This window comes from Brachionichthys hirsutus, chromosome 1, assembly GCF_040956055.1.
Source record: "Brachionichthys hirsutus isolate HB-005 chromosome 1, CSIRO-AGI_Bhir_v1, whole genome shotgun sequence".
NCBI classification, from domain to species: domain Eukaryota; kingdom Metazoa; phylum Chordata; class Actinopteri; order Lophiiformes; family Brachionichthyidae; genus Brachionichthys; species Brachionichthys hirsutus.
Window position 1 is genome coordinate 5,596,181 of NC_090897.1, and position 12,641 is coordinate 5,608,821.

Consider the following 12,641-nt stretch of genomic DNA (forward strand, 5'->3'; position numbering starts at 1 on the left):
ATCTGAGGTATAATCAGTTTCAAGACTTATCGTGATTCAAATTAAAGGGTAGGTTTACTTACTTTGGTTTTATTTAAATACCTATTTTTTCAATAAATTTAAAGTAATAAACAAGTTACAATGCTGCACTTTAATGAATAGTATAAAAAAAAGTATTTACTTTGTATCTGACACTAAAACAGGTTATGCAAATGACTTTAGGAATGTTTGTGCAGTTGAGTGTAGTTTGGTGTGTGTTTTGTGGTTAATTATTTTTTAGCAGACTTGGACTTCTGAGATGTTGTGGCTCCTCCCTTCTTCTTGGGTGTTTCGACATCTTTTTCACAAACCTCACATACCCAAAGACCTGAGGAGAAAAGAAGAGAGAATTCACAGCTCTAAAAGAGAAACAAATAAAAGCACATTTTAAAGACAGAATAGTCTGTCTGCCCACAGTACATTATAGTTTTATGCGTGTTCATCCGCTAACCAGTAGGTATGGAGTCCATGCCCACACAGAACGTGTGATAGCCTCTGTCACATTTGTCACAGAACATCATCTCGTCCTCGTGATGAGGCTGCTGGCACACAGTGCACGTTTTACACTCCATACACTGCCAATGGTACGTCTGGATCACACACACCAGGTCGCGATTCATGTCCAAGCAGGTTGGGTGGCCTAAAGTTTGTGGACACAGAGACAGACGCAAATGTGTAGTCACATGTGACAGAGTTATACGGCAAAACGTAGGGGGGTAAGTACGATACACAAACACAAGGAAGATAGACAAAAAAAACTACACACACAATGATCAGGTCTACAGGTGAATTCACCTCCTGTTATTTCAGTATTTACACAAAGTTCTCGACAAAGGAATTCAAGACAAATGTGACTAGCAGCTATAAACACATATTTATATTAATAAGGACCATCTAAAATCTGAACTATAAAAATAAAATGCACAACTTCACTGTGAGAGGAACAACTGATTCATGATTACTGCTTGCTACCAATCTTATTCTGATAATGATAAAAATAATACAACTGGTATTTGTGGCTAAATATTAATCGATGTGTGAATGTATTTATTTTCTGAAAGTGTCAACTTACCGCTGTTATCACATTGGGAGCAGTGAATGAGAGCTTCTGGCTTTCCCTTCTTGTTGGCCTCTTTACCCTTCTGGCAAATGCCACATATAGCATGGGGAATGACCTTAGGCTGCAAGGGCAGAATAATGCTATAAAAACCTCAGGTATCCTAAAGTCATGGACAATATACTGGTAAAACAAAGGATTTAATATCTGGAGAAAACACTTTACACTTTATCCTGGCTAATAAAAAACATTTTTATTTTTAGGGCCACAAAACAGTGTGTGGCGTCTTAAACACACTCCTGTGGCATCTGTAATCCTTAAATCACTGTTTGTACAGAGAAGGCTCTATTTTTCTATCACCCATAATTCATCCTGTAAGAACGGGATGGTCTGGACCTCCTCTTATGGAAAATGTCCTGACATGACTTTTGTTTTGTTAAATGAACACTGAAATCCATCTGACAAGAAAATTGATCTGAAGAGTTTCTTTCTGTTCTTCACACCTTTCAGAGCAGTAAGATAGGGCGTGTTTGGGATATTTAAATCAGGATGCCACCCGAAAATGAAAAATGTCTTTCAAACTTATGCCGATGTGACACAAATCTATCTTTATAAAATAAGCCACCTTTAATTTTTGCCAGTCAAATTGGAATCAGCACTTATCAAAGTACAAATCCGCTCTGCTGTCTTGCTATTGATGGGAAAAGCGTATGGATTTTGATTTCTTTGCACTATGTAATGTATGAAGATGGTGACATCCTTCATTAAATGTCACCTGACAGGAAGGGAGCAGGTCAAACGAAACAACGAGAGTAGCGCTTTCTGAGGTCATGTGGTAATTACGGAAACCCAACTTTAGAAAGAAAGCAGAGGATTAGACTAATAACAGCAGCAGAAGATGGAAACAAGAAAAAGGAAGGCCTGGAAAAAGCCAGTGTACATGTACATACACATTTCATATGCAGCTGCATACTATAACAAATACTTTAAATTTACATAGTTCATATCTTTAGCCTTGTTGCACAGAATCAAAGCAACACATTAAGTCTAATTACGCAAAACACGTCTTCAACAGAAACACCCACAAAGAAAATTAATCAGGATAAATCCAGCTCGTTTACAAGAGTTTTATTCTGAATTAAATTAATTTCTTTACACTCAGACATACTAAGTGCTCAGTTTCAGGCATATTTGTGTTTATAGAATCTGATATCTTTTGCATGGGGTCTTATGAAGTATAATTCATGCAGAGAATACATACAGAGACACAAAGGGAATCTCATACTGGCTGACCCGACATTCATCCAGCACTCAAGGATTCCACAGATTGTAGATCAGTGGAAGTTTTGCAGTATAAACATCCCGCTTGACTTTTATTCACAGATTAGTTATCATGTCTTGGCATCAAGAGTTCTATCACAATAGCAAGAATGCAATAACCTTCAATTCAATTCTGTGCCGAATCTATGTGAAAGGAAAATCATAGTAATACCCGAGGCCTTAAAATTAGTGTATCCAACGTACATAATAAAATTTTATAACGTGAGTTTAAAAAGAAATAAAACTGAATTTTCCACGCTCAGGTCATCTGGGGTTAGTTAAAAGGGAAATTAACAATCTAATCTGCTACAGTTAATAATAATGTGATTAGATGTCACGTTTGTGGAATAGTTAACATGAACATGTCCCTTTAATGGTGTCGTATAGATTCAACATGTAAAATCCACAATATGTTTGTCAGAATTATTTTTTTATTCATCATCTGTTGGTGAAATATCACACTTAAGCATTTCACACAGTGTAGCTGGGAGCCGAACCGCAGCAAAGCAACGTTCATCAAACCGAAGTTTACATCGGGAAATGTTTTGCCGTCACGGGTTCCGTCTTTTGTGGAAATATACAAGTCATTAGAAATAAATATATTTTGTATCTACTGGGATTTTTTGCTACGGGAAGAAAAATAATGGATTGACTGACTAATCCAGTTACAAAATTGTGGGTCACACTTGAAAAGCTTTTACATCTCTGTACACATCAATACATTTAATCTGAAATATTCTATGTTCAGGCTAATAAATATTTGTAATAAAGAGGTAAGCTACTCTACACTTCTTATATGTATTTATTACATGTTAACAGTTCTCTCCATCAGCCTGGTGACAAGTTGTCGTCGTTGCTTTGAGTTCATGGAATGAATAAATGTTGATTCATTGTTAAATAAGAAAATCGGATGTGATGTACAGCAATTCATTGGTCAAGGATCTGTCGCTTTATCGGGATGGACACTATTGTTTTTGTCAGCCAAGGATATGTCTCTTCTTCCCTGCTGCGGCTAGTGTTAGCAGTCTGAAGATCTCCATCTACAAAAAAATATATGTTCCAATTTGGTCACAGTTTCCGAGGCCAAACTCTAGCAACTCATTTCAAATGCAGATTTTCTTTTGGCCTGATTGCACTTTGAGGTTGATCTTTGTCCATCTTTGGTTTTGAGGAAGTGTTTACTGCATGCAATGTGAATCGGCTATAGCGTATGAGTGTGTGCGTGAACGGTTGTCTGTCTATTCGTGGCCCCGCGGTGCGCTAGCAACGCGTTGGTGGTGTACCCCGCCTCTGCCCATAGCAAGCTGGGATAGGCTCCAGCAACTCCCGTGACCCGCAGAGCGGAAAAGCGCTAGAAGATGAATGAATGAATGAATGAATATACAGACTTTGTCCTCAGTTCATGTCACTGTGACTCAACCTGTCTGCTCGACTTGTTCCTGAGTCTGCGTGTGATGCATGGATAATCCACATCCTGAGTAGGAACAGAAGACCAGACCGGAGCGGAGCGGAGCAGAGTCGAGTCACTGATCAGGACAGGACCTCCAAATGAATAGTATTGGGAAACACTGAATAATACTTCACTATCGGCACTTCCTTGAATAATTAGATGAAGTAACTGGTCATGATGTTGACTTAAAATGAATGTCCATTACTTCTTTTGCTGTGTTTCGGCAGGATATAGAAAAAATGAATATTTAGCAGAGTCCAAACTCAGATCGGCAGCATCCAGGCTGTTTCTAGCTCAGCTCAGTGTCAGTGTGAACAAGGTCAGTAAGTCGGCATCCCTCCAACACGAGATTATAGGGTCACGCAAACCCCATTTTAGCAATACATCAAATTTTAGTATAAACAAAGCATTTCATTATATCATTACACACTTAAAACATTACAGTTAAGTGCATTTCACACTTCAGATAAAAATGTCTAAAGTCTCTAGTGTTAACATCAACCAACTTTTAAAGCAACCACAAAACGTGTGTGTGGTTTATATCTCCTATATAAGAATAACAAAAACTGGGGTGTTTTGTTTTTTCCCCATTTCCAAAAATGAAAGTGTTAAACTAGCAGCTAAAACATCCACTTACTTGCCTTGGAAATAATGTTTTTTGACAAGCGAGGACAAACAAGAGGTATATAGGAGACATTCCAAAGGAAAAACACTTACATTTTTTTATCCTTTCTGAAAACCCAAAAAAGAGAAAGTGCAGTAAAAAAAAAAAAAAAGAAAGTGAACTATTACTGAAAATGTTCTTATTGCTCACAGTCGATAAAAAGAGGGGAAAGCCGCGTGTCAATCGTTAAAATAAAAAAAGGACGGAGACACGGTGTGTGTGAGAGAGAGAGAGAGAGAGAGAGAGAGAGAGAGAGAGTGAGAGAAGAAAAATCAGGTTGTCCCAGCTGATAACCTGACAAACTGTAGAAGCCAGAGAACAAAGTGAAGAAAGCTGGGGAGGAGGGGCGGGATGGACGGAATAAGGGAGTACTAATAGTAGAAAGGGGGAGTAGGGGGTAAAAAGTGCTGCTGCTGTTGTTGGAGAAGAGTTCAGGTGGTTTTGTCCTCTACCTTGTACCCTGGGGTGGCTTTGTGGGAGGCTGGAAGCCGATGGCTACCGTCTTTGGCCGGCGTGGATGTTCTATCTTTGCCCTTGGACTTGTGGCCAGGTCCGCCGCCTCCCTCCTGGCTCTCAACATCTGATGTGTTACCTGAAGAACTGTCCTGAAGAGGAGCAGAAGGGTGGGGAGAATGAGTGAAGAGGAAGGGTTAGGTTCCATAGAGATCATCTGAATCCATCATGCGGTTTCCTCCATGTTTGCATAGAAGCATTCAGAGTTCTAGCATTTAGCATCTGGGACGGGTCCACAGTACTTGATCCAAAACGTATCCAGGCTAGCAGAGTAGCACAGCCTCATTTCTTACAGATGAGTTCTTGTTCTTTTTGTCTTCTTTGCCATCCTCGGGGTCATCTGAGTCAGGATCTGAGTCCAGCGCAGGGAGCTCCGGATCTAGTGGCGGTTCAAACAGAGCTGTATTCAGCGGCAAGTACCGCAGCTCATTGGGAGAATATCTGCCACACAAAATAGAATGATAAATGAGGGGGGGGGAAGCCATTGGATGGTCCTTTAAGGCTACGCATTTTGGAGTTCGGTGTCTTGAAAACGAAAGCTGGACGTTACCTTTTGTAGTAGTCTTGGAACTGTCCCGGTATGAGAGCCACTGGGTACGGCCCCGTCCTCGTCAGCTCTGGAGCAAGCACCTTGAACCTGCCCTGGGGCACCTGGATAATCTGGAAAAGCCCCAAAAAAATAAAATGCATGTCAAGAATTCTCGAGCCCGGTCACGCAGCTGTTTTCTAAATCCCCGGAGAAGCCGGTGAGCGTTTTATCCATCTCCTCGGGTTGAGCTCACGTGTGTCTGGAGGTCAAAGTAAGCTCGCCTCTCTTCCATGCGCTCCCTGTTGAAGTTGCTGTTGAACTCTGCAGCTTTTTTAGCTGCCTTTTTGATGTATTCGGGGACTTTACTGGCCTCCACCTTCTGAGGGTTCTGCTGCTGCATTTGCTGTGAAACACAACAAACACAATAGGAGTACACACACACACACAAGTATAAAAGTATTACTGGGATGTAAAACACCTCTGGAACCATCAGCCACAAGAGACGTCTTTATTCTCCGTAAACTTACAGAGTACTCTTTAGCTATTCTCTGCCGCTCTCTCTCTTGCAGTATAACTGAATACTCTGAGTGTTTGGCGGGATACTCCTTTATCATCAGATCTATCACCTCATCACTCCGCAAAGCTGTCAGACCTAAAAGCACAGAAGACACCCTCTGTGATCACATCATATATATATATACATACATCATATTATATTATTTAGGGAATAAATCGTGTGAACCGTAGTGAAGCCAGGTCTGAGCTTTGTTTCCTACCCAGAGTGCATTGCGTCTCAGTAATGACGTTCTGTTCACGCAGGTAAAGCTTCTCTTTGTGGGACAAGTCTCTCCTCTCCATATCTGCAGAGCAAAAACATTTTAAAACACCAAAGATGCCAGAAGGACAGATTCAGATTACTAATGTACTTTCCAGTAATTATTCTTATTGTCCTCTGACTGTGCTTTCACCTGGATCCATTTGTTGGTTGGTCTGTCAGCAGGTAATAAATAAAAAATCTCTACACACCCGTTTTCAATGTTTTCAATGTATAGAATAGATACAATCCTGTGAATTTGACAAAGGCTTTATGGTTTGATGGAATTAGATGTGAATATTAGGCCGGGGTAGGGGTATAAGCTTTAATAAGTGCCATTCTAGATAGTACTAGTTTCACACCAGCAACACAATGCAGGGTAGCTTGTTAGCTGACCATTCTGAGTCGAGTACTTACCAGGATACTTCCTCTTGAAGGATGTTACTCCCAGATACTCGCTGACTTGCTCCTGCAACATGTAGTACTCTCCTGCGTCATCCGGGGGCCATTTGTACTCCGTCAGGTTCTCTGCTGGGAAATACGTCAGGCTGGAAGGGAATAAGGAAGGACAAGAGCGGTTAAGCCTAAAATCACTTTTGAAGACAGCAATAAAGACATATTTTAAATTAACAGGGAGAAATAATAATCAGATCATAGGATATCACCAAAAGCGTATGAACCCTTCGGTTGTCAAGAACGCTTTAAAGAAATTCCGACAATTACAATTTATTGCTTCGCCCAAAATATCAAGCCAAAGCTACCCAAGGTCTTGAGTGGAGGTATCACAGCTTCGGGAGCTGTCCCCCGAACCCATCCTTCTTCTCTTGGGAGGCTGGCTGCCGTCGTTGGACTCCTCTTCTGTCGCATCTTCCTGCAGATGCAACGATAAATGATGATGTAAACGGCGATCAACCAAGCAGCTGCTTCCCTGTAACGCCATCGCCTCGTAAGAGCAAGGCAGACTTTATTCTTTTACAAATGGCTCAGTGTTCCTTAAATGCCCCCCCGAAAACCAATAAGGGATAATCCTTTAAGATAATAATTAGCACACAACCAGATTACAGTGATTGTTTCACACGCATAAATGTACACAGCAGTCTAGATAAGTCGTGGAAGACTGATGAAACTGAGGTTTTATGAACAGCCAGTGCACCATTATGAGAGGACACATAATGGTGTTTACATACGGAAATCTAAATCTGGTCTCTGAAGGGGCAGAATGAGGGGATTTTAGGTTCCAATTTATGACGTACAAGCTTCATGTGATTCTGTTAAAATAGGCGACAGCAACGTCCTTTAACATTCAACACACTAATGTCGTTTACAGTTTTCATACACAGACTGTATATTAGCTATTAGCTAAGATACGCGTTAACTGAAGAGCATACGCAATCGGAGCTATTCATTATTGCTCTATTTGACTGCAATGCAAACGTCACCTTAATGGATTGCGCTCCAGGAGTAGCAGGGTTGCTGTCGCAAGGAGGTCTAACGGGGAGTACGGCAGCCATATTTATCGATAAATGTAATCTACAGCTAGGCTAGGCTAGCTCACTAGCCACTTCTTCTTTGTCTTCTTCTTTCTATGCATAAGATGTGGTGGTTGCAAATGTTTTCCGTTGCGAGGTCGCCACCTTCTGGATTGGAATGTAGCTTTGGAAAGCGATTTGATCAACTGCATCTTCTTGGCTGTAAATAATATTTAAATTGCAAATACAAGAAATATATTCACTCTTAATTTATACATTAAAGCATCAATGCACGTAACAAAAAGTCGACATGAATTTGAACGATGCTTCAAATAAATCTGCCTCGTAATTGTGAAAAATAAAAAATAAAAAATCCTGTGCACTTTCTGAACAGTGCCACCTCGCGGCAGCATTACGACATTACAACACTGGGCGGGTTCTTTTATTTTGAAAGCCACTTTGGGGAAATCACACTCAAAAATTAACTTGGAATCCGGCGAAATCAACAACAGAGATATTTTCATTCACTGGGGAAGCTAACCTCTCGATAACTTCTGTTGCCTCGTACTTCCTTTTTTATTTATTTTTGCTGTCAAAACGCCACACTGGCGATGTCGGAGTCGTACGGTAAGACGGCAGGTTTAATAGCTAGCATCTGTGCTAGCTAGCTACAGAGACGGGATGAGGCAGGTGTGTCGGGAGAGCTTTTTCCTCCTCATCGGTCACAAGGAGCCGACGGGCTAAACCCAGTCGTCGTTGTTGTGGCCTTAGAAACGCATTGTCAGCCTTAATAATTACACGGAAACGTGCACGGTGACTGTAACTGCAACGTGTTTTGAGTCTTTGATGTTAAATCTACGGGAGCGAGCAGGAAGCTGACTCTTGGGGAACATGGCTTAAGGTTGCTGGTAGCCGAGCGACATCCTGTTCACGAAGCAAATAGAGCCGCTCAAGGAGGCATCGACGTGGGCAATGAGCAGGGACGTTGCTCTACTGGGGCATTGGCCTCCATTACTCGCATCAGTTGCCCCTGTGTGTATTAAATGCCCCATTTGTTGTGCTAAATGCCCACTATCACTTCCACTCCCCCCCCAAAAAAAATGATTTCGACCCCTTTTTTTGCAGTCTCAACATGCTTGCATGCTGTATCAATAATATCAACAGAGTTGAGTAGACTCAGCGTCACTGCAACATTTGTTTTATACTTGATCTGATAATACAGTAGTAATAAACTAGCTATCACGTCATTGCAGCTAAAAGCATCATCCCAGGATAAGTTTACGCTCAAAAAAATTAGCAGAATTTAAAGACAAATTGATGCAATTATTAGTTTGAGTTAGAAGCTGATTCCTCAGAATCGCTCCTCTTCTGCAAAGGTAAAAAAATGATTCTGATCGCCACCAAAAATCTAACTGGTTGTTCCTTAACTCAAAGCCTAAGAACATGTCATCGAAAACTGTTCAGCACTCTTTGAGTAATCCTGCATCCGAATACTAATAGTAAACTAACCAAGGAAACCTAACACCAGCAAAAAGTGTGTGTGTAAAATCATTCAATAGAAGCATGTGTTGGATGTATAAACCGATATTTGATATTATTTGTTGTCACTTTAGATTTCCTGTTCAAATTCCTGGTGATTGGGAATGCTGGGACAGGCAAGTCGTGTCTGCTGCACCAGTTCATAGAGAAACGATGTGAGTCGCACGTCCGGTGTTTGTGAGAAATCCTCTGTGTTTGTGTAAATGGGATTCATGGACAACGATGTGTTAATCCTACATGATTGTTTTCTTTAATGAAAAAGGAACTGCAGGTCATCACATGACAGTAGCTGTTTGTGTTTTGCCTCCCAGTTAAGGACGAATCCAACCACACAATTGGAGTGGAATTCGGCTCCAAGATCATCAGCGTGGTCAACAAAACGGTCAAACTGCAAATCTGGGACACTGCAGGACAAGAACGGTTCAGGTCGGCCAAAATCCCAGCGCGCCTCTACCCAGCTGGCAAAACGAATATTCTTGTCCTCAGTATTTGTGTAGCTGTAGTTTTACTGACCACGCCTCTTGACTTATATTGAGAGTATCGTGTTTATTTGAATGACTTGGTTTTATATCTCTAAAATGATGTGATGAAAATGTACAAGGATTTAAAAATAAAAGTGTGTGTGTGTGTGTGTGTGTGTGTGTGTGAGGTCTGTCACCCGGAGTTACTACAGGGGAGCCGCAGGTGCCTTACTGGTCTATGACATCACCAGGTAGATCATCCACACTTACTTGTATTGATTGATGTCGTTTGTTTTTTCAGGAAGCTTCTCTCCCCATTTGAATCCTTTTCTCTTCTGTCGCTCTGCAGTCGGGAGACGTACAACGCTCTGACCACGTGGCTGAGCGATGCCAGGATGTTGGCCAGTCAGAACATCGTCATCATCCTGTGTGGGAACAAGAAGGACCTGGATGCTGACCGGGAGGTCACGTTCCTGGAGGCGTCGCGCTTCGCTCAGGAAAACGGTAGGATCGGGATCCCGCGGGATCCACTGATCATTTCTCTCAAAGCCACAAACCAGAGGAACGTCTTTACTCGGCGGAGCGCCAGGCGTGAAATGGACAGTAATTTATATCATCGCCATATTGTTTATTATTTTTTTATTAGTGCCATTAACTTCTCTTTGAGAAACACTCATGCTGTGTGTCTGTGCATGTTTTGCATCAGAGCTGATGTTCCTAGAGACCAGCGCTCTGACAGGAGAGAATGTGGAAGAGGCGTTTGTCCAGTGTGCTCGGAAAATCCTCAACAAGATAGAATCGGGTAGGAGCTGCAGCCCGTGTCTACAGGACGTCCCTGACCGAGACTAAATCCCTTCTCATCCCGACAGAATCAGGGAGACGGGCTTATGTTTGACCCCAGACCCTGTTCTCAGCTGTAGCAGATCATTTTCAGCGCTAGTCAGAATATATCCAGTAAACTCTGTATTATTAAAGACGGTCATTTACAAAAAGGCCATCTCTTCGGGGTTAGGGGGAATCCCTCAGGTGTCTGTCCTGCACTCACCTCATCCCTACTTTTCAGGGGAGCTGGACCCCGAGAGGATGGGCTCAGGCATCCAGTACGGCGACGCTGCGCTACGACAGCTTCGCTCTCCTCGTCGTGCTCAACCACAGGGCGCCCAAGAGTGTGGCTGCTAGTGGGCGGGCCTCGTCCCCAACCCGGGTAAGGCGGCGCAGGCAGTTTGTTCTCGTCACGATGTCCTATGAAAACCCAAAAACGATCGATGTTTGCCGCTCTCGCTTTACTTTCTCACTTTCTCATTTCACCAGAGGCTCTCTGTTCTTCATTTTACGAAGGAACACAAAAGTACTCACTCGTGCATTTGTATAATATGTGGTTTCAGTTTTGTTTTATATCGCCATCGTGTGTGTGCGTGTGTGTGTGTGTGTGCGTGTGCGTGTGCGTGTGATATCAGTGTTTTTCAGACAGGCTGTTTAGACCAGGAGAACAGCAGCGATGTGGAATTGGGTCGGATGCTGTGCAGGTGATCTTCAACTACGGCACAGAAATTCAGGCTGCACCTGCAGAGATAGCCCCCCCCCCCCCCCCCCCCCACACACACACACACACACACACACACGTTCACACACAATGAACCCTACCCATCCTCCAGAACAGGCTGTGTAATACAGACGTGTGCGTTCCCTCTTTGTCTCTCCATCCTTTGCACCATCTTGGCTCTTGCGTTTGAATCAAACAGATAAACGTGCTCCTTAGTTTGCTTTAAAGGTGTTGCTTGCTGGATTTTTCAGAGGTGGAGCAAGATGAGAGATTTTCCCTTTCTTGGAGTCTTTATGCTGACCTGGGATTATCATTTCCCCTCTCACACACTTTCTCGCTTTGTAAATTGCATTGCAGATTCCAGGTGACGCGTCGTTCCCACCCTTCTTGCATCGTTTGCATGCCGCCATTGACTTTCACCCTACCTGTAATTCCCGTCCCTCTCTGCTTATACACCTGCCCCCCCCACACACACACACACACACACACACACACATTGTACAGTATTTCTGTATATAGAGATTGACGCATGTTTTCTCAAACAGAATATCAGAGTATTTCAGTATGAAGAGATATTATATCTATATATATTAAATTATAAACCATGTCCTGCATCTGTTTCATGCTTCACTGTACTATTGTCAGGTTAGACTAAACTACGCTGGGGATCTGTAGACGGGCTCTACTGATAACCGCAGCCACGTTGACTCTTTATATGACACTGATCCAGATTACTGTTTATATCATTGATCAAGATAATGGATTGGAAAAAAGGTGGCAGTGCGGTGTTTCCTGAGCATGCCTTTGGCTTCTTTCTGTTAAATAAAAGAACTTAAAATGACAAATGTTACATATTGAATTACAGCAATCAGTTAAATCTGACAGTGAAGGATACCAGTTGATGTCATCCTTCTAAATGTTGCCTGTTGACATGAATGTCTCACCGATCGCTTCCATTTCTGTCCCAATACTAACCGAACTCAATTATTTTTAGAGACACGAAGGAAGTATTTGATGTTTGTTTCCAAAGACACCTCTTGTCTCCTGCTTTACTCTGAGATAGCGCCCGACAAAAAAACACATTTGGGAACAGATGGTTAAATTGAGAAGTGTGTGTTGTATTGGTGTATTTATGCATAACAATGGTTTATTGTTTTATTGTTTTTAGACATTTTTGCCCTTAACAATAATCATTGAAATTCAAGCGCATTTCAAATTTTAGGACTCGTTCACATTAGATTTGATCAGACAGCAGCTTTGGCCA

General features: G+C 42.1%; 2 protein-coding genes across 2 annotated transcripts; one reads left to right on the forward strand and one right to left on the reverse strand.

Moving 5' to 3' along the window:
• Positions 1-248: 248 nt before the first annotated feature.
• On the reverse strand, positions 249-7,876 carry phf10 (PHD finger protein 10). Its single transcript, XM_068740172.1, has 12 exons — positions 7,805-7,876; positions 7,127-7,236; positions 6,783-6,913; positions 6,328-6,411; positions 6,079-6,203; positions 5,805-5,954; positions 5,573-5,682; positions 5,316-5,463; positions 4,962-5,114; positions 1,091-1,199; positions 470-658; positions 249-346 (listed from the first exon to the last, which is right to left on the reverse strand). The coding sequence occupies exons 1-12, from the start codon at positions 7,874-7,876 to the stop codon at positions 249-251; spliced, it is 1,479 nt and encodes a 492-aa protein (XP_068596273.1).
• A 569-nt stretch (positions 7,877-8,445) lies between these two features.
• Positions 8,446-11,405, forward strand: rab4a (RAB4a, member RAS oncogene family). The gene is made up of 8 exons (XM_068744538.1): positions 8,446-8,461; positions 9,448-9,528; positions 9,685-9,799; positions 10,023-10,085; positions 10,184-10,338; positions 10,541-10,636; positions 10,898-11,038; positions 11,292-11,405. Exons 1-7 carry the CDS (start codon positions 8,446-8,448, stop codon positions 11,011-11,013), a joined length of 642 nt encoding a protein of 213 aa, XP_068600639.1. The 3' UTR covers positions 11,014-11,038; positions 11,292-11,405.
• The last annotated feature ends 1,236 nt before the right edge of the window (positions 11,406-12,641 follow it).

Bases quoted from the DNA above. Each gene is read 5' to 3' on its own strand.
- rab4a (XM_068744538.1), top strand. The intron at 9,529-9,684 runs GTGAGTCGCACG...TTTGCCTCCCAG, and splicing joins CCAGTTCATAGAGAAACGAT to TTAAGGACGAATCCAACCAC. The intron at 10,637-10,897 runs GTAGGAGCTGCA...CCTACTTTTCAG, and splicing joins CCTCAACAAGATAGAATCGG to GGGAGCTGGACCCCGAGAGG.
- phf10 (XM_068740172.1), bottom strand. From the start codon at position 7,876: ATGGCTGCCGTACTCCCCGTTAGACCTCCTTGCGACAGCAACCCTGCT. The intron at 5,115-5,315 runs GTAAGAAATGAG...GCTCCTCTTCAG, and splicing joins AAAAGAACAAGAACTCATCT to GACAGTTCTTCAGGTAACAC. The intron at 347-469 runs GTTAGCGGATGA...TTTTCTCCTCAG, and splicing joins CATGGACTCCATACCTACTG to GTCTTTGGGTATGTGAGGTT.